The sequence below is a fragment of the Dromaius novaehollandiae genome, chromosome W (assembly GCF_036370855.1).
Source record: "Dromaius novaehollandiae isolate bDroNov1 chromosome W, bDroNov1.hap1, whole genome shotgun sequence".
NCBI classification, from domain to species: Eukaryota; Metazoa; Chordata; class Aves; order Casuariiformes; family Dromaiidae; genus Dromaius; species Dromaius novaehollandiae.
The window spans coordinates 41,306,672-41,329,499 of NC_088130.1; the positions used below are offsets into that span (position 1 = coordinate 41,306,672).

At 36.4% G+C, this 22,828-nt stretch overlaps 1 protein-coding gene across 6 annotated transcripts in view; it reads right to left on the bottom strand.

The window, feature by feature from the left end:
• Positions 1-22,828, bottom strand: part of LOC112983656 (ubiquitin-like-conjugating enzyme ATG10) — an 82,399-nt gene that overhangs the window by 26,904 nt on the left and 32,667 nt on the right. For all 6 annotated transcript variants that reach the window (XM_026100909.2, XM_064499956.1, XM_064499957.1 and 3 more), the window contains exon 4: positions 1,774-1,900. In XM_026100909.2, coding sequence (XP_025956694.1) covers positions 1,774-1,900 — 127 coding nt within the window. The remainder of the gene's footprint in view (positions 1-1,773; positions 1,901-22,828) is intronic.

Genomic DNA, 22,828 nt, shown 5'->3' on the forward strand with positions numbered 1-22,828 from the left:
AGAATGTTAAATGTTGAAGAGAACCCAGGTGATTATAGGAAATATATTAAAAAAAAATCCTTGTTTTCCATTGTGAAAGGTTCCCAAGAAATGTTTTAAAACATAATTACACTTGTAGGAACAATTACAGTTTTGTACTGTGAGGGGAGCTGTTGGCACACAATACTAAGATTATGCATTAGATCATCCACTAGCTTCTGTAATATCCACTTCCAGCTATAAGGAGTCATGTTTCAACACCTCCGATTCCCTGATGCTGACAAGCTAAACAACTTGTTTTGTCTCTGGGAGCTCTTCTCTGGTGATTAACTGCTTATGGTGAATACTAATTATATGAAAGTACAGTACAGTAGAAATAGTGTCCTATTTCCTCTACCTGCAGCATCTCCATCCTCTTGTGTAGAGACAGTGTACTGTTAATTCAGCTAAACCCAAGACAATGACATTTTTCAGTACCACAAATAGGTTAATCTGCCTCTTACAGCAAAACTTTCTTTATCCTTCTGTCTGCACAGTAAGTTTAAATGCAAAATACCACACATTTGTAAATGCCTGTAATAATCCCAGAAATAAATTTACAGCATGATGTGTGTAAATGAGTGTTCTGTTGGTGGTAAAGGCAGAGCAATGTCCCCAATTCCCCATGTCCCAGTTTGAAAATTTACCCCAAATTATCCATTCCCTGAAACTGCACCTCAGACTAAAATCTTTTCACCAGGGAGTCTATGAGAATTTGTTCTTCAATTTTAAATCTAAAGTGCCTTTTAAAATGCTAGCACTGCAAAATTAGAAACCATTAAACAATATAAGGCAGAGAGTGATTAAATCTACCAAACACATTCAAAGCAGCTTAAGCTACTTTTTAATTAAAAAGAAAAAGATATCACTGGCAACATTCAGACATCTTCATCTAGATAAAGTTAAGAGATTATTCAAAACACAAAAGATGCTGATGCTACCATGCAGGAGACCGAATGCAAAGACTTGAAGATTTCAATCCCCCAGCCTTAGGTACACAGTCTTTGGGCAGAGAGGAACTGAGCACAGACAGTGCTGCAGTGTGATCACTCTGTGTTTGCTGATTAAATAAGTGACACTAACAGTGGCCTTGGAGGGAGGCTGTGTGTTCCTCCTTCCTTCCTGACAGGATGGTGAGTGAAATCACAGTGGCTGTAGCAATTCAGTAATGAGTAGCAAGATGTACATACTAGGGAGGAAAGAAAATCAGTTTGTGTTTCAAGAACCAGTTTTAATACATAGAAAATGACTAAAGACAACATCATATTGGTGTTATTTTTTTCTAAGCAGCAAATTTAAGTAGAAAACAGCTTACAGTTTTAAAGATACATTTACACCCTAGCCTTGTAGCTCAAATTCAGGCTTCACATTAACAGACACAGTTCTGCTGAAGCCACTGTAATTATGTCCACTTATTTCATAGCCAAATTCAGACCTGCAGCTTTAAGGGTTTTTGTATTCATTTAAAGAAAAGAACAAGAAAAATGACCAGCAGTTTTAGTCAACCACAGGCAAGATGCCAGGAGCCAAAGATCAGCCTCCTTCAGGCTGAGATGATATCATCTACTCCAAGGTCCTGAAACTCAGTGTCTGGAGTATTAGAAAATTTACTGGTGAACAGCCTCATCTCTTATTTTCTTATTACATACGACCATTCCTTTTTTCACTACTTTAATATGAAATCTGTGTTTTTAACATCTGTTACATCCTACATATTTTTCATCTTCTCTTTGTCTAATAGAAAACTGGTCTTACCTAAAAAGCATGCCCTAAAATAAAGCACAGGCACTCGGTAGCTGCTGGAGTACAAGACATGATACTCATAGCGAATCGCTTCTGCTGTTGCACAAACTCCATCTACTTGAGAATCATCCAAAGATTCCTAAAACAACGAACATGAACAAAATCATCCATCAACTTGTGTATTTGCAACAAGGAGAAATTAATTACCACTACTGTAATTAATTTAATAAACATAAAGAGCAGACATAATAGGGATCACCCCTTTCATAGCACTATTCATTTGAATTCCTGAAGACATTTCTTAATACTAGCAAGAAAAACACTGAAGTCCAAAACTCGCAACAACTTCTTGCAAACTTACCAAAATTTCAAACTGAATTGCGTACAAGAATTTGCAGAACTGAGGTCTTCATAACCGCAGGTTGCTTTTGTAGGTAAAAGAAAAAGACAAAAATCTCTCTAAACTCTTCATGGCAGAATATTTGTATAGTAAGGTGGCTTACAGCTGTATCTCTCCTCATCACCTTTAGTACAGACTATTTTAAAAGCACATCTGTTTTTGCTTGCCAAAATACAGATCAACTGTATTCACAGAAATTCCTCTGCCTTTAAAGGCCTTTTGCAAAATGCTGCTTTTGCTATAACATTTCTCAAGGTGAGACAATTTTCTCCTCTCAATGTATGTTTCACATGTAACGTAAGCAATGTTTAGTGTAGATTTAAAATAAATCGTAAGAGGTGGAACTTAATCAGAGCATTGAGATACACCCCAGTCATGATGTAAATCTCTCAACATCTTTAGCAATTTATTAGTTTTGAATTAGTATTCAAATCGTGCTAAGCACCTCGTTGTTTCATCTTTTCTAGAAACTGTTGATACTCAACATCTCTGAAAATGGAGCCATAAACTTCATAAACCTATTAAGACTAAATATTTTACAACAGACTTTCCAAGAAGGTACTATGGGTGTGGACTTGTTCAGTTTTCAAACCCCCAAATTTACATGCATGAAGTAAGCAACCATAACGCCCCACAGGCTGGGTGTGCATTTCACAAGTTTGCTTTTGCCAGCTGCGAATATTGGCACACTATTCCCCATCCGACCAAAATGAATAAGGCTGAACAGAAAAGAAAACCCAACATCCTTTCAAAGTCATGTTGGTTTAACACATAAGAAATTTAAAGCTATTTTCTATTTTTATCTCTCATCCTCAACTCACCTTAGTTATTCCTCAACCATGAATCAATCTATGAAGAGATAACAGAACTGATAAACTATAACAGTAATCACAAACAGAATACTTTAAACTTTTTTGATAGCCCAAGTAAAAGTGATTTCATCCAAAGTAGCATATTAGACAACCAGACGCTGCTGAGGCACATGGATAGAAGATCATGAACAGAGAGGCCAGATCGTGGGAAGCTACAGACCTAGCTATTGTAAATACAATTTTAGACACTAAACGAGAAAATCACAGATGCTCAAAGAACAGAAGTATTCTGGGAAATTCTGGACAGCTACAGGAATGCTTGATTTTAGCTTATCAGGAAACACATCTAAAGCACTGAAATGGAACATTAAAGAAAATCCTCTCTGTGTTAACCTAGCTTTAAAAACTGTATGTGAAGGGATATTACAGACAACATGCCAGAAGGGACAACGGTGACTGCCGTATCTGACTTTACAGGCCAGGTAAAATTCTGTATACTCTACCCAGTTCCCATAAAAATGTGTAACAGACTAAGAAAGCAAACCCTTTTCCTCTTCCCACATGTCAGTCCCTATGATCAGACATGAAATATAGAACTAATGCTATTAAAAAAATCTCTTGAGGAAAAGAGAATACTATTTCTTCTCTTTAGTAAACTTAACTTGCTTTAAACTGGATAAATTTGCAATGCTTCAGTGAGGAGTATAGTAAAGGAAGGAACAGCAGCAGATTATTTAATTACTTAAGAAGGTGGTAAAAGAAATGAAAAAAAAACCCTAGAGATTGCTTTTCAAGTTTGTAGGGATGGGGAAGGGAAGGAGTCCATATTCAGAACTGAACCTAGATTAAAATTTATACAGCCCCTTCGACCAGCCTCCCTGAAACAAAATCATCATGTGGTAGAGACATTAATGTTTCATCAGATATTACGGCCCTGATTATTGCTTAGTCGCTAGCTTACCTTGCTCTAAAATAAAACTGAATATGTACAATATGGTATAATATGCCTGCCAAGCTACTTCCATTCTCCGATTCTCCTGGAAGTAACAAGACTACCTGCCTATTGCTGATGTACTAAATATTGTTGTTCTATCAAAAAAGCTGCATTTATATGCATACTTCTCTCTTCTGCTTACTCTGCATACAAGCATAAAATAAGAACAACTCTAATCTGTAACAATATAAATTAATACCTAATTGATGATGATTTCAGACTAAAAGAAAAAGAAATCATATTCTTTTTTTACCTCCTAACACTTAGGAAAAGAAATAATTTTACTCAAAGCTCTATACTTCTAGGGAAAACATGCTTTAAAAATACCCTACTATCTCAGAAAGTCATAAATTAAGCTAGGAACAACTCTGTCCTTAAGAATTTGGCTTGCTGGGTTAGCAAGGATTGCAGCTGGTAAGCAACTTCTATCTTCATTTTCTGGATTAAGAAAAGGAAAGCAAAGGAGCCAGTCAGTCTTTCTAATTTGACTGTTCCTTGAGATGGCCAGTGAGGAAACTCTCTTGAGAATTCCTGCCATTACCAGAAGGGCATGAGACTACTTCCCAAAACATCCTGTTATTTCCAGAGAAAGGGCAGTTTTATCCAGAAGTGGCCTTTCCAAAAGATCTGTATAGTCTGATAGCAAGAAACTCAGTGGACAAGGAAAGAAGCAGCTTTGCACTGAGCGAACTACTGTTCTGGAGAGCAGAGTATTTGTGGACACATTCTTTTTGCATCATCCTGCGGTTCTTCTTGAGTGCTACTTTAGGCAGTGTCTGAAACCAAGCATTCAGCTGAATGCAAAGCTCAAAGAAGACTTGAAAGTCACACTCTTCAGCTCTGTAACAAGATGGACTTCGGTCTACTATGAAGTTTCTACGCTTACTCAAAATAGTTTCTGATAATCAGATCTCTTTTTTTCAGCTGCACTTCTAGTGACAAGTGGGTGCATTGTATTTGTGATCTGCATACATAGACAGATACCTGAATCCTTCTTAAAGCATTTCTAATCCCTTTTCTTTTTGGTAAACAGCAGTGGCAAGACTTCTTACATAAAAAGATACAGCACTGATGTGTAATCCTGTACTTTACAGTGTCTGTAAATATGACACAGAGAATTTATGTAGGGAAAGTACATTTTGGACCCTAAAAGTTTTGATGGTATCTCTCTACCTGATGAGATGAACTTTGCTGATGCAATGACTAAAATGAGTACAGTCATTTTAGGATGATCTCTGGAATATCTAAAAATGTACATATGGCTGAATAAAGCCATGGAGCCTGAGAGAGTATTACAGCAACTCAAAAGGCAAGGTTTATTTTCTGCTCTTTAATCAAATGGCTTTCCTTTCCACACAATTACTGATAAAGCCATCAATGCAAAAAACACATGTAATTTTTCAAAAAAAAAGTCACAGAATTTTATTTTTGTCATAAATGTCATGATAGCCTTTTTAAACATTTTTAATGTAATTGTTCTACTTTCCCTTTTTATGTATAATATTGTTCTATCTCTTTTGAGCTAATACTGTATTTTATTTTAATAGAGAATAGTGTAATCAATTTTAGCATGGGAAGATTGCATAACTGCTGCAAAAGATTCACATACATATATGCACAACAAAACAAGAGGGTTTGTTAACAAATTCATAATTTTGTTTAGATCCTTGCTAAGATAAAATAAACATGCCTAAAGAAAAAAATTTATTAAAATGTTAACAATGAAGGTTTTTTGACTAAATTGCAATCCTTAAAAATGATATGAAAGAATTTAATTTCTCTATTTTTTGTTTCTTCATTACAATTTGCTTACATGGCTGCCATGCTTCAAGTTAAAACTGCAAATCCAGGACACACTGACTGTTTCCTAAACAAATTGGGAAGTTGTCATCAGGAAGCATCTGCTACTCTATTACTCTCACGTAAAAGCATTCTTGTGCTATCATACCAGACTACTGAGCAGATGTTTAAAAGCACTATACCCACAGCAATGTATGTATTATAAAAGAGATACACAGCTACCATCTAATTAATTATATTAGTTCCTTCATAAATGAATTATCACTAATTTTAACTGATGTAAAGTTGTTCTCAACATTTAAGTATCCCCTAAACTAAATGAGTTGATTTGTTCCTTTTAAAATGCTGAATTATTTAAATCAATAGATAAGAAATTACATTGCATGTCATTCTGAAGGCAGAACAACATATTTGTACTCTTATCAAAAGTTAGTATTTTTATTCCTTCTGATGAAGAAGACAAGTTAGAAAACATTGGTAACAAGTGAATTTGATAGCTGGAGAGAGGCAGATTGTCTCACTACTCTTTAGCTGAAACTGTGTTCGACAGGCTGAACAGCTGCAGCGAGGTGTGGATTAAGGCAGGTTGCTTCTGGAGAGAAGGCTCCCGAGGAAAGGAAAGCGCCAGGGCAGTGACAGACAGCGTAAGCTGGGAAGAAGACAGAACTACCTGATAAAAGGGGATTTTTCTCTGCTGACGCCAAACATTTCCCTCCCTCCACCTCACCCACAGAGAGGCCAGCTGCACCAAGGTTCCTTACTCAGCCCAAATTCCCTTTGAAATGCAGAAGCAGGCCCTAATGTCTTTGCAGGGAAAAGGGGAAAAGAAGTGTTTTGACCAAGGGCAGACACATTGCTCCTGGATATCAAGTCACTGTTGCCTTTCTCCCAATTCCCAGGTTTCTCATCTCTTTTTTTGGTGCTTTGACCTGAATTTCCCCCTGCTTCGGGCAAGCCTCATGGGAAACTCTCCTGCACGAGCATGGCAGGATTGGTCTGCAAGCAGGGAAGAGAGGAAAGGTGACGCTGACGCAGGCAGTTACTGGTACTGCTAGTTTAGTCATAAGAGGGGAAAAAAGGGGAGACAACCCAGACTGGTAAGCAAATTTGATTTCACTGCTTAGAATATATTTACACTTAATTCCATTTTAACATCTAAACCTGAAAACAAATGTCCCATGCTTGTACTTCTTTACCTGTTTCTCCTGTGTGGTGGTCCTCTTTTTTCAAAAATGACTGTGAGCTACCGTGTGAAACACAAGAGCTTTCAGGGAGCAGTTTCCCTCCCAATTCAACACTTTCCCTTTGGCAAATACAGAGATCTGAACATGAAAAATGAATGGCAGGACAGTGTTCATCAGATAGAATTAAAACAGAGCTTAATGTGGTGGGTGCGGCAGCGTGGTGAGATTGTATCTGTGCTCTTTATTCTTCCTCTTGGGTGTTCTCCACATTTATTTGGACTGCGTCTCACTTTTTTGCCTGCAGCCCCCACTGTTCTAGTCTCTGCAGGTCATTTTGCAGTTGGTTTTGGTCCCTCTAATGCAGGAGCTCAAGTCCTCCCCCACCCTTTCACAGGCCTTAGATCTCTGGATTGGAGTCTCCCTTGCCCTACTACACTGAAAACCCAGTGTAAAATCACAGCAGTCAGTGAAGTAACCCCAGCTTGAGAGGAGAATCAGACCTCCTGGCCACAGTCCACTTCACGCCCTCAACAACCACTTTGGGTAGTCAAGACAAACTGGGTGATGGCCGGAGATAGTAGCCTGGTGAATGGAGTGAAGGTTGGATTGCAAAGAAGCCAAATGCTTGGATTCTAGTTCTCAATTGAACTATTATTTGAAAATTGCAAGGAGGCCTATAGAAATTTAAGAAAAATTTCCTCACAAAAATAAACATCCTGAGGAAAAAAACAAGACTTGCAAGAATCTCAAAACCATACTAGCATGTTTTTTATTTTAATATAGTGAGAGAATTTCAGTTTGCATTAAGTGATTGTCAGTATTTTGCTTTCACTATTAAATATTCATACTAAGCTAAAATTTATAGGCTGTAATCAAACTCACTGCACTGTATCATGGCCTGTAAAAATGCATAAAAGTGTGGACATCTTCCTGAATAATTTAAATATAAGATAAATGGTATACAAATGTCTTTACTACCAGTTTCAAAACTCTGTATGAACATTACTAAATTGCTCTTTCATCTTAAGTATATATGGGGAATACAACAATCTCCATGTGTTTTCCAGGGTGGCTATCAGTAGTTACTGATGAGGCAAGATGAGGATAACAAGAGAGATCTGAAGGAGAACAGAGCTATCTGAAAGTTTTATCTTCTGCATGTGGATAGAAAATCCTCCCTACTATCTCTCTTAAATTTCTTCAAGTTTAACTAGCCAGGTGAAGAACCTGGTTAAATACTGCCCTTCAATAACCAAAAAAAGAAAAGGTCCTTAAATCAATCAGTGATGTTACTAAACTCTAAGTCCAAAGAACCTTCACTACGGTTTTCTTGAAAAATTATTAAGCCACAAAGGGAACAGTTCAAAAGTGAGGTAAGGTAAAGAGGCAATGGATTCCTATGGGCACACGGATTCCTTACATATTTCATTTCCCAAAGGAAAATCTTTTAACTGCAGTCAGCACTCTGATTATGACATTGTTAAAGAATCTAGTCATTATTAGAACGATTATTTTTTTCCCAGAAAAATACAGGTTAGTAAACAAAAAACACAGCCTTTTGTCACTCAAAGCACACCGAAAGCCCAAAACCGGGACTTCCAATCCAAAAAGATGCAGCATACAAAATTGTAGTAGTCTCTCATGCATTAACAATCATTTCTAATGGCTGGAAATTAGATTTGTCTTTTGATTGCTTTAGAACTGTTATCACAAGTGAAAGCAAAATCTGTTCAAGCGAAAGAAGCAATGGACCATGAAAACAGAACAGTTGTGAATTTGTTATTCGTATAAAAGAGAAGAATTCTTTCAAAATCACTCTTCATTCTTCCTGTGTTGTTGCATTTAAAATGCAGAATTTGGTGGTTTCATCCCTCCACCAAAAGAAACATTTTCTTATCCTTTTTGTAATGTAGTAAGTACAAGACTCCATTTTGAGCAGGACTTAAGCACTGATATACAGAACATTAGAAAACCTCTTCTGGTGGACTCTACAGCTAACACTTAGCAGAGCTGGGAAAGTGAGCAAGGAATGAAAAAAACAGCACTGACAAAGCTCATCTGCCAAGAGAGGCACCGACTAACCTGGACAATGTGGAATTCCAAAAAGAAGCGCACATCCTAAGCTATATGCCTTTCAAAAGACCTGAGCAACCTCACTTGTACTTCCACTGTCTCCAGCTAATATTCATTGTCGTAATTCTTCCTTGCAATTAGGTATTTATAGCAGTTGTCCTTACTAAGGAGGCATGGTGAGGCAAGAAGCAATTAGAGGTGGAGGTTCTCTTCTTCCTTGCCACGAGCCTATTTGTAAGAAAATTCATCCAGGATAGATAAGGTACATAAACCACTCTGTATATGTATACAATACTTTTATGGATGCAGGGGAAGGAACTCCAGTCTCTCCTCTCAGGTGACTACTCTGAACATTAGGCCAAAGAATCACAGTCTTTTCCTCCATCTCATCCAATATGTACTTAATTGTTTCATCTAATGTAGAACAACTTGAACAGGAGAAAATAAGAGTGACATTCCAGAATACCTTAAAGCCCCATGAGTAAGGCATTCTACTAAAGCAGCTTCAAGCCCCTCTGCCAAAGGGAAAAACTGAAATCAGGATTGCCCATAACTTCCCTTATGCTATGGGGCAATACAGGACAACTGTCATGTCCTCTGGGCATCTCTTGCAGAGCACGTTCTGACACTTGTGTTCTCAGAACCCTTGTTAGATCTGACCTCAGCGGCAAGACAGACACTGCAAGTCCATGGCACGACCAAACAGGCATTTAGGCTCCTAGGGCCCCCAGCCATATCCCAGGCTAAGCTGGCAGGCGAGAAAGTGTACTGTGGGTCTAAGTTTTGGGCAGAGCTGCCAGGGATATCCATGTTCTTTGGTGGATACAACCTCAAGTGATTTAGATATGTGAACTGTTCTGTTCTAGGATGTCAACAAGAACATCATATTTAATAGTAAGTTTTGGAATTTCATTCACGCTACTTTATAAATAATACTTGCAAATCATGCCAGTTCTCCACAGTGTTGCTGTATGAGAACAAACAATGCATTTATACAGAGGTGCACACAGTTATTTAAGGTTCACAAAAAACAAATGAAATAGGTATAACTATACATTGTTTCACAGTTAGTTTGACACAGTGATAGAAGTAAAAAAAGAAAAAACAGATTATAAGCAAAATTTTCTATCACTGAACTTCCTTCAAACATAAACCAAAGTGTAATATTTTCCCACTGCTTTTATCACTACCTTGCATTTTTACAAATTGCAAAAAGTTACTGTTACATGGCTAATTACTACTAAATGAGATTATTGCTTTTTCAGACCTGAGTGCTTCTTAGACTCTATGCTTTATAATATGCAAAAAGAAAAATAATTGCTAAATTATAATACAAAGGTAATAGCTTAGCTGTATTGTAGGTCAATTTTATCTTTTTAGAACAAGGATTATTACTTCTGCATTGAGAATCTCAGCAGCAACCCAGTTTTGGCCACACTCAATTCATTAGGGAGACTGACGGCAAATTCCTACAACCCCTTACAGAAGACAAACTTAAATCCTCATTAATTTCTCAGATGGGAAACTATATGGAAATGATGCTAAGACTGACAGTGTTTAGAAGTAATTCAAGTGAAAAAGTTATATACGGAAATGATCAAACATCATAAAATCCGGCATTATTAAAAGAAGAAATTTAAAGTTAAAGGTCACAATTAAAAGCAGCTGAAGGGATAACAGGGATGGTGCAATTCTAAAGTCTTGTGCTATGCTATGTGCCTGGCAGCTGCACTGGGATAGGGGCAAGTGTTTCAGGGAGGCTTTGTCAGTACTGATGCCCCGCTAGCATATTGTAACAGAAATGCAGTGTCCCTGGCCCAGTGACAATCGCACCAGTCAAACTACCAGTGATTAGCATCTTCCTTCATACCACTAACTGCAATCCGTATAGTAGTTGCATGCTACTTAGCAGCAAAAAGAGGAAAGCATCTGAGTAAGTTAATCTCTGCCAAAATGATGCGATTTATAAGTTACCTGAGATGCTAATCTAAGCTTGTCCATAGCCTATATTATATAATCACAACGATTAGAAACAATAATCATTAACAATGTAGCTTAATTACAACTAACTTATTCGAATATGGGAGCTCCAATTAAATTAACTATATATCAAGACTGAAGCACATATATTATTCTCTTATTAAGACAGTGGGGAGATAAAATTAAAATATAATGATCCATTTTAAATCCAAAATTATCTTAATTCAAAAATTTTTACAATAATTCAAAATAATGATGAATTTACTTGTAAATTCTCAAAAAAAGTCTGATTTTTTTCTGGATTTGTTATATAAAAAATATTCACATATCAGGATCCAGCAATTTTTTTCTTTTTGGAGAAGACAGGTATAAGAATTTTCTCTACTAGACTACTGTTTGTCACTCGAATGAATTCCTACAGTTCTTCACGTAATTCAGTCAATCCTGTTTTTTCTCCATTAAAACTGAATAGAGAGATGATTAGTATATATTTTTCAAATTTCAACTATCTAAAAGAAATGCACAAAGTGTACTTTTTTTCCATTCCTACTAAGGCCCTAAAACTATTTCCTATAAGGAAAATTTCCTACAGGGAAAATCCATGCTTTTTTCCATGGAACAAGTCAAAAGAGTTTAGCTTTTGCTTGCTCTTAAAACTGTTTATTTTATTAATATACAGTGTAATACAGATGTACTTAGTTCCTACTCTTCAATCACTCTAATATAAAAAATAAAAAGATCTGAATTCAGATTTGGACTGGTCGAAAGACTTTCAGCTTATTTTCAAATGAAATACTCCATATATTCTAACTATTAATAAAGATAATGTTATCAAGTACCATTGATCACAACTGTCCCAAATGTATACTTGGAGACATTTATAGTAGATGGAAAGAAAATACTGAATGACTTCTTTTATTAATGTGATCTCAAAGTAAAACTGCCTTGCTATATTACGTGACACTATTAATTTCCAGGAATGAAGTACATAATAGATCTCAATGCACATTTAGCTGCTAGCAGTCTTTACAAGGAAGTAATTGTAGTTTGACAAAATGTAGCTGAAATTCACAAAATTCAAATGAGAAGACATAATGCAGTGCGTTCTCACAATTAAAAATAGACTGTTAAGGCATCATCTAACAATAAGGACAGCTATACTTTATTACTGTGGCTGAATAACACTCAGCAGACTTCTACAAGCAAATAAAGAAAGTACATATCTAAGTAGAAAAGAATCTCAACTATAATAATATACCGTCAACAGTTTTACACAACTCAGTACAACTGCACCTTGAAGCCTACTATGCTCCAAAAATAGGCATTTGCTTTACAGTTCTTTAAAGCCAAGTAGAAAATCTGTATGAATTATTTACAATGTTCCTAACTGGAATGAGCTTTCAAACAGTCTCCATCTTCAGGCAAATTTTGTTTTATTTGACTAGAAAACCCATTAGGGAATTAGGAACATTTAAATAGTCCAGCTGCAGTATGTAGTTGAAAACACCTGCACTGGTGAAATATGCTATATGAATCCAATGACCAACCAACAGCAATGTAGCTGAAGGACTACAAAAATCAAGAAATGGTACACACTGTACACAGGGACACTTGGCCAAGTTCCTAACAGTGTTGCTATGACTGTTTTACATAAATCAGATTTTTACTAAAATTCAGATAACCTGTGAACCATTAAATGTGTGAATTTATGTTCATTTCATGAACAACTTTTCTTAGTTGAACTAATCGCTCAGTAGTAGGTGGAGGAACTTGAGGACATTGTTCCATACACAATCATACCACAGGCATAGCTAAACTTTCCTTCAAATTTTATAGCTAATCTGTGTAAAATACTTTAGGTCATTAATACGTTTTAAAAAATATATAGAGATTGTTTCAGGGGTTTTTTTTGGGTGGCAACAGAAAACTTGAGGAGGAAAAGGAGAGACAGTATCTTTGCCTGCTATCCCTGGATGGTGCGTTTGCCCAGTCTGAGGAAGATTCGGGTTCAATTCCGCCTTCCACTTAGGGAAATCTGAGGGCACTTTTCTGCTCTCTCAGACAAGTACTTCACAACCCCACTGTCGGGCACTGCCGGTGACAGTGCTCCTGCTCTGCTGGGCACGAGCCACTGACCGGGCACAGAGAAGCACCGCAGGTGCCAGGGGAGTGACCCCATGCTATGCAAACCTTTGCAAGCGACTCTTGCATTCAGAGGGCACAACCTGTGAGAGCCTCAATGGTCCCAATTTTCTTCAGCTTTATCAGAAAGTGATTCAGTCATTATCCCATGGGATCGGAAACACAGGGTACCAGAAGTAAAAAAACCCACTAGTAATTGTAGACGTGCACAGAAAGAGCTAGAATGTAGCTTTGACTGTTCGCCACATTTTATCTCCTCCAACTTCCCTCAAAAGCTACTCTACGGCTACTGGAGTTAATTTATTCATTCAAACTCGATTAAGGTATCTCAGGGACTACTTTGTATATTTGACTCTATTTACAACTGACTGAAATCATATCTAAGAGGATGGAGTATTTAATTGGTTAAATTGCTCTTGCTTTTCAAAACTGAGATATTCCAAGTGTCCCGAAGGCATTTAGTTCCAAAACAGGAAGCCAAAGAGGAGAACACTCAGTAATTCTAATCTTGTGCAGATCTCTTGGAAAGTATTTTCCTAAACATTTGCTGAAAGAACCTTTTATTGTGCTGCATGCTGCTGCATGTACCCCAAATGGGGTCCCACAGAAACTGCAACATACTACTTAAATTATTTCGAGTTATGTAAAGGAATCAATTTAGAATCAACTAAGAGCATGCTCTCCTAAATATTAAACTTGAAGCATTTGTGAAACAAAGAATGTAGAGGAAGAAAACACAACGAAAAATACATGAAATCTATTTTTAACAGCATGGACTATAACTCTATTCACAAGACAGAGGTTATGAATCATTGTGCTGCAGCAAAATCAAAGACACGATTTAATTGTTTTTTTCTTAACTTCTGTTTATAGGTTTCTGTAACTCAACTACAATCCCTGTAGGAATAATTTTAGAATAAAGGCCTGGTGTCCATATGATATTTTAAACATTACTGCTGAAGTCCCTATTCTGTAACATGTCAGGTACAAGAGGACCACTGCATTTTTGCAGAGAGCACAGATGATTTTGCTGAGTCTGGAAATAATATGTGAGCAGATCAAGAATTTACAGTTGTAGGAATCAATTCCTGATTACCAGCACATTTCATATAGAACTGTATGCAGGTAACAGAAAAAAGGCAAAATATATCATGCTTGCACATGTATGAATACATGCACACTATGAGTGGAGGCATATAGATAGGGTTCTCACAACAGACAGTAAGCTGAAGCACTTAAATGTTAGGAGATAAAAGAATTAAAGTTGCCTAAGCAATTCAGCTCCCTTGAATGCAGCATCTAGTTATATGATTTCATAATCTTTTTCTCAAAGGACTCTTTACCCCATGCAGTACACAGGACAAAGAGTTAGCAGCAGTACAATACTTTTTTATTCTTGTCATTCAATATGCAACTTCCAAGTCACAGATCCAGACGAAAGTGTGGGAAACTACTTCGTGTCCTTCATATTGAGACAAATGACACAGCCATACTTCTACAGAAATGACTCACAGACAACTACACCAGCCAGAAGAAAATGTTCAAAGAAACAAATATTTAATGGAACTTTCAGTGGAAAATCTGTGATTCATTGGGCTTTACCTTTTCAAGAGAAGGAAGACGAAGGCATAATATCATTGTGTTGATTGACAGATGATTTATTGATTAACTTTGTTTAGACGGTTTGGGATAGTTTAGTCATTGCAAGGCTTTCATTACAGGAAACTCACTTCTCTCAACAAAAAGACATCATTTGAGCATGTGACACTACTGTTCACAGTCAAGTCTAGCATAGTTAGTGAGCACTTTAAAATAAGAAATTGGGAGAAAAAAGTTATGAAACATTTGTCTTTTACCGAAACAGAGAATAACAAAAGAGTAAAACAAAAGCTGTAAACAGCAGAAAGTACTATCCTTGAAAGTAATGATCACAGTTAGGATTGTATTTGACTTATATAGGAAACTCAAACAGGTCAAAGGGAAATATTTACTCTGTCGGTATACTGATTCAAGAATTCTGGCCACAAGAAAAGAAACAGGGACTTCTTGTGAACTTCTGGTGAAAGACTGTAAGTTTAGATATTATAGCAGTGCAATCTATGAGAGCGCAAGTCTGAGAGACAACACTTTCAGTGCCTATATTCCAGCTATGAATAATGTAAAGAAATATGAGTTAACACAGATGAAGATAACTCAGCTTCGGTCAAAATCATCTAAGGGAAAAATTATAAAAATAGGGTTTACACTAATACAAATGGGACATACAGGATTGTATTTGGATAGAAATCTCTCAAATAGCATTAGAGATTAGGACTGCCAGGAGCTGCAGGAGACAAACTTTGTAGCTATAGATCTCAGAATAAATGTTTTAAATATTGGCAAGACCTAGATTTTCTTAGATGTGATAACTAAATTATTTCTTTATCAAAAAGTCATTGAATCAACAACAAATTATTTTTATGCAGATTCACAAATTTGCAAGAGTACTATAGGATAGCTGCCTATGCAAAACAAGCTGACTCAAAGATTTCAAATAAATGCAAGTAAAAACAAATACAAAAATATCAGTCCATACATACATTAAGGGCACTTGACTGCTGTGTCTTGCTCAAACACTCAAGAACAACCAATTGCAAGATTTCAAATCATGTGGGAAATTCCCCAAGGTCAGACTGGCAGAGATCACTAAAATTTTATTACTTTGGACAGTAGAACAGTATGTGCTCTGCTTTCTAGGATCAGCTAGGAATTTTACAAATTAAAGAAGTAATTTTGGGTATTTTACAATGTTTATATAATGCATTGAGAAATGTGTTTAGGCCTGTAGTATGCAGATGCTCACAAAAGAGGTATTTATGGATCTTCCCGTACTGTGTATCTGTTGAGAGAAACTGGTCTTGATGAGCCTTCCTAAAGCCTGTATGTTACGATTTTTAAAAACATTTCAAAAATTTAGGGAGCTAATGAGTTAAGGCAGCTGAACTAAAAAGACGAAGGACTGGAATTTGGAAAAGACTCAAATTTATTTAAATCAGAGATGCAAAAACTGCCTATAATTTGCATCCTGAACCACTGAAAAAACATTGTAGGATAAGGCTCCAGACTTAACTCAGTGAATAATCACCTCAGAAAGGATAGCAAGAGCATGCAGAAAAACCTACAGAGAATAGAAAAGAGGAATGACAAGCAAAAAAAGCTACATCTTGAAGTCTAAGTTAGAGGGAGAAAGTGAGAACTGCCAAAATCCAAGCTGAATTTACACTTAAAAATGGCACAAGACTCACTAGACATAAGTAAAAGAAGAACAAGGAAAAAAAGTAATGCAAAGATGTAATAAGGCTTAAGTTCAAATTGAAAATAAAGCAACAGCCCCAAATTTAAATTCAAATTTCATCTCAGTACACAATATAAATAATAACATCAAACATGGGAACACTGTATAGTGGTTAATGAGGAGGAGGGCACATTTGTCTCACAACACATGACCAAAACACATCTCTGTCACTGGTAAGAGCCAAGGCAGGGGACCAGAACAATCGCCAGTCTAAAAGGCTGAAAGAACAGACACACGAGATTACACATCCAGTGTAGGGAATCAGTTGAATCATGCTGGAGAGGTAACACTTGAATGAAAAATAGCAAGTGAAGTATCCACATTCAAGAAAAGGAAAAGAATTATCTAGGTAACTGCTGTCTGACCTCAGTAGCATACAGTGGTTGGTTAGAACAATTTTTGAAGAAAAGAATAATTAAACATACAGAGCTATATTGAAAACGAGATAAAATGTAACATTGGTTTACCAAAGGAAGAGTTTGCCAGACTAACCTGATATCTTTCTCTGATAAGATAACTAAATTAGTGGACAAGGAAATGCAGTAGATTCAATCTATCTGGATTCAGTAAATCATTTGATACTGCGCCAAATGGGAAATTATTATTTAAACTGGAGAAGATGGGTATTACATTAAAAAATGTATAAGAAACTGGAAAAAGGGGAGATAATAATGGGATGTGCTCGAAAGAGAATTATTGACCTGGAGACAGTTGATCAGCTGAGTACACCAGAAACTGGTCTGTAAAACAATCTCACTCCATTTTTTCATTAAAAACCTTGGCACAAAAGCAAGAGATTGTTGACAAATTTTGCTGATGATACAAAGTTGGGAAGCCCTGTCTATAGCTCAGGAGACAGAAATTCTCACAGGAAGAACTGGAGGATTTTGTGGGGCGAAATTTACTAGTAGCAAGTATAATGACATGCATTTTGGGACAGGTTGTAAAACAAAGGTAAGGTACAAACTGTGGTCTTACTAGCCAGACGTGACCCAAAAGGAGAAAGATCTGGATGCGCTTCTTGGTCAAAGGATGACTGTGAATAGCAATACCACATGGCCTTGACTAAGGTGGAAGAAGTTTTAGGGTAGTTTATCAGTGGAGATGCCTTCAGCTGATATAAAGAAGTACTAATGCCATTATACAAAGCACTCACTAACCTCATTTCAAACACTCTTTGTAATTTTTATTCACTCAATTTATGGAGAAATTCAAAAATGGTTTAACTGTAAGAGTACTGAAGGGCTGACATAGCCTGCCAATATAAGTTAGTGAGAACAGAAAAAATCCCCCCAGTTTTAAGACTGATATAAAAATGGGTGATACAATACAAGAGCCTGAACAGCAAAGGAATGGAGTTTATAACACAAGAGTTGCCACTTCAAGTTTACACAAGCTAATCTGAGCTCTACCTCCAGAAAAGTATTGGCAATATCAGCAAATAAAAAGATGAATACTCCTTATTCTTATATTGAAACCATGGATGCTCCTTACATTTTACAAATCTCAGCTGCTCAACCATGCTCTACAAGCAAAAAAGAAGACTCCAAATGCTGAGATCCAAGCAAATTATCACTACTTTCATTCCATAAATATTTCAGTATTTTAACATTTCTCTTTCTCTTTAATCAACATGGAAGTAAAATATGAACATTTTTCACACAACAAAAACTTTGTGTTGGAAATGGTGAAATGCTGAAAAAGAAACATGCATCAGTATTTCCAAATTAAAGCACACCACATCAGTTTGCTGAATTGACTCATTTAGTTAATTCATTAATCAGCTGGACATTCAACTTTATTATCCTACTAGTGTGCATAACCTAACAGATGCTGTCACTCAAGTCTTATTCTCACTCATAAAACAGAGTCTCCAGCCAGCCTATGTCCACCATGACACGTTCATAGGTACTTGACTACTCTGATGGCCACACAAAGAAAATACTGTACTGTACCATCGAAAGTATAATGCAGTTTTCCACACCAGAACATTGGGAAAGAGCTAAAAAATACAGCTCTGCTGGGCAATGCAGTTTATTGTTGAACTGTGGCTAAAGAAAACTTTCAAAAGTTTAATACATTGTCACACTTCCAGTAGGATTAAACTGATCCTAAGTAAACTACTTCAGTTTCATTTGTCTAATTAGAAAAATAAATTCCCAGAGAAAAAACTGACTTCATAGAAAATGAATTTTCCATAAAAAATTCTCTAACAGCTTTACTTCCACAGCGTTCATTTAAACAGCACTAAGCAAAAGGGAATTGCATGTGTATGAGTCTGACTGAAATTATAAACTGGACTGACTGGAAAAAGAAAAATAAGGCCACTTGCTAGCCACAGAAAATTCATCTATTGCATACTGATACAAGGGACTTCTCAAATCATTTTATAAGGGTTTTACTGTGTGAACATATTGAGCATACTAACAGAGTACTTCATGAGCCAAAGCACACATTTACATGATAGACTGTGAAACCAAAATCAATTTATTACAGCTCACCATGTACAAGGCTACTTATACATCAGTTTTGTTCTCTGTCTCTGTAAAAAACTGACAATACGCAAATCTGAATTAAAATAAAATCAAAGGTGTAACTTCAAAACAGTCCAGTCTCCAAGGTCTAGACTTACAGCACCTACAATCTCTGTGGATCTGCCATATATATCATCTAACACAGCTAAGGCGCTCAAAAATGCGAAGAAGAGGGATAGCAGCAGTCTCTAGTACAGCGCAGGTGCAGTTAGATGAACAAACCTATGTTTTTATTAGCCTAGTTTGTCTCATCTGGGACAAGGGATGGTTCTACCACCACAGCACAAATCATAATTGTGGCAGTTTAACTATGTCTACAGTAACAGCACTTTGCTGGTATGGCTTGCTGGCAGAGCATACTTAGTGCAGACTTGGCTTATTATTGAGAGCCTTTCAAGTAGTTTCTTATATTTTTCTAAGTTTCTAGATATTTTTAAGAATACCTATATTTCAGTGGAATTAAAAACTATGTTCCTGTTTTCTTCCTCAAGTACAAACCATCGTAGTTACCCATTCCACCCTTCCTAGCAACTAGAACATATCTAGTAAGAAAAAACAGTATCTCCTCCCACCCCCCATGAGAGACCCAGACCTCCAACAGGAAGTTGTATTCCAAACTAAATTCCAGGGTAGAGGGGGTTAAGCTAGCCCTTCAGTCTTGTTCAAACGTCATTTCTTTTTTGTTGTTTTTGAATTGTCCTCCAATTGCTCAGAGATATGGGTCACCAGAGAAATATGTAACCACTTACAATACAATATGTTAGTACTCAAATAGAAAATGTGGTTGCTACTCAAGCCGAATAAACAACCTGCAGCAGGGGAATCTATAATGATATACATGCTCTCATTACTACAGAACATGCAGCAGGAATTCCTCAGATCATACGCTGTGTTTCATTTGGACAGTCTAATGTCTCCCCTCTCCACTGTTCGGGGAAAACTGTAAAGTTAAAAACTGGATGACAATAAAAACAAGAAAAATGGGGTCAAATTTATCCCTTGCTTAATTCTATATATTTCAGCGTGTCACATGGAAGATGAATGTAGACTATTGTACTAAACACTTGTTATATACAGCTTCATCTTGAATACAGTTTGTTCTAACTTTAAAGTTTAGGTTCATCATCTGTAACATAATTACCAAGCAGCTCCATTTTGAGAATTTTTCCTCACAAATAGTCCTTATGTACACGATTTTTTTTAGTGGCACCATGTTTGCCTGTCCTTCGGTTCCAGATTAAAGAAAAACATGCAAAATTTTTAGTAATGAGCCTGGGAGGGCCAAGAGGTAACAGGGAGGGAAAGCAAGATCCTAAATATCCATTGTTTAAGCTGGGAATAGCTGACAGGAAAGTAAACACAGTGCAGTGAGGGATTAATTCAAGGTAAAGGTCTTGACTTAGCAGTTTTATGGGATAGTATAAAGCAGGTTTTCCTTACCAAGTGACATTACAAGGTTTACGGTTTATTCTGTATCAAGATTACTGTTCAGAAAATATTTTGTTAACTTCTATCCTCTACAAACAAAAGTTGGTCTGTGAAACCTAAGACAGAAAGATGAAGTGCTTCCACCAAGCATATGTGTTAAATTAACAGAACTGAGAGCAGAATTTAATTTTTCTGAGTCCTTGCATTACAATGCTGTGTATTTCCAAGCATTCAAAACAATAATTAGCTACCTTACAGGTTTTTTTTTTTTTTTAAGCAAAATAACTTTAAAAACAGTTCTGAAGCTCCAGCAGGTAAAGCATTTAGGAACATCAGCAACCTTTAAACCAATGGATGACAGTAAAATACACTTTAAAGATACACTTCTGTTTTCAAAATGAAACATTCCAGAAGGGAGATCAAATATTATCAAGCTGTGATCACTCAGTGGTAAAATATCAATGTGTTTAGAAAGTCCTTTTCATAACTGTTTAAATTTAAAACTGAAATCAGTACTAACCACGCTTAATGGTTTATCAAAAGATCTGTATCATTTTTAATCATGGGACCATATTAACATAACCATGTCTCAGAGGACCTTAAAATAGCTCTTAGAACCTTCACAGCTTTAGCCACTGTTAAAACTGTGCTTTGAAAAAAAAAACAAAACAAAGAATCTGAAGAGGAATAATGATTCTCTGTATTAAATACCTAAGCTTAAGAACGAAAAAGACTGCCAAAGTGTTCTATGAACTATGAGACAATGTGCTTTTGAACGCTGGGTGCTCCTATCTCAACAAAAGTAAAATTTACTTTTCAGGAACAGCGAAGAACTAAATGCAAAAATACCTCTAACTGGATTCACCACAATCGGTGAATTTCTTTGGTTGGCACAAGACTATTTCTAAGGAAGGACTATAACTAACGAAAACAATATCCCTGTGCCTGTAACTAATATTTTTGTGCTAATAAATAATTTCTAGTGTAAACCCAGACAGAGAATTTGATACCTGAGAAGCAGCAGTAGATGCAAGGTACGTTTGTATCTTTAGCTTAGAACTAACAAAACATTGAGAGGGTTAGCTCCTTCACAAATCTCTCTACTGTTCAAATAAAGATTAATCAGAGAAGTAGGTGCTGAAAGCATACTTAAAACACAGTTTTTCACATTCTGATTGAAAATTCTTTTTCCACCTTTTCCTGTGAAAGCATTCCTGTTAGCTCTTCAATCATAGCTTTCCTCATAGTAGAGAATCTTAATTTTTAACATAAAACAGTAGTAGAAAATCCCAAATCTTAATGTAATCTTTGGAGGAAAGTAGAAATGGGGAAAGAAAAAAGAAACATGAATTTTATAAGAACAAGTAACTATATCCGTATTTACTGACGGCTATAATGGATGATGTGTGTCTCAAACAGAATTGGTCTGAGCTTTCCAAAACTGACTGACTGGCTAGAGGCTTTGTGCTTGACATAACTGCTGATTCTCCAGGTGATTTGGTTTGTTTCATTTTGCTGTGGTTGATGGTAGTTGTACATGAGCACTCTCCTTGACACGACACAGTTTTACACAAATCCATTTGATTTGCGATAAAAAGGAAAAGGCATAAAAGTAAATGTGGAATACCTGAGTCATGTTAGCCTGGCAGATTTCATGTCGGTCTTTACTGAGGTCCAGGTTTTCCAAACTGAGTGTGAGTTAAATGAAAGTCATGTCCACACAGTAACTGAAATGCTCAGTGTAGGTCAGATGATTGTGAAAATAGGAACACCACGAGGCATCGAGGCTAGTCCCTGTCTTACACAGCAGTCATATCACACATTCCCTTTCAGATGCCAACTCCATCTTGAAACCATTAAGCCTTGCCCCACTCCTCCTCCTGACAGACAGCCTTGAAATTTCACAGTGAGAAACCATCTAATTTTCAAAAAAACTTCTGTAGCTTTCATCACTCTAATATCAAGTGCCCTAGAAATAGCTAACTTTTTCTGGCTTGTCTATTAATCACACTGGTATTGAGGGAACTGTTGGTATTACAGATATTAAGTAATATACATACTACTGAGCCAACAGATACTTGCCATTTGGAACACACAAAAATCAGATGCTAGATAGAAATATATAACCTGCTAACTAAAAATAAAAGGAAACAGCAATACCTAATCCTTCATTATGGAGATAAGACTCAAGAAAACAGGAAAAATCATATGCCCTGTTGGGAAGTTAAGAATTTGATTATAGATTTTATTTTGGTTTTAAGGTTAGATTCTGTGGAGAATTAGCAGTTACATAAGTTATTTTACTTGTGTAAACGCTAAAACCCTTGTTTCTCTCCCTAACAGACAATGCATGTATGTACCTAATATTGTTTTTGTTTTACGTAAC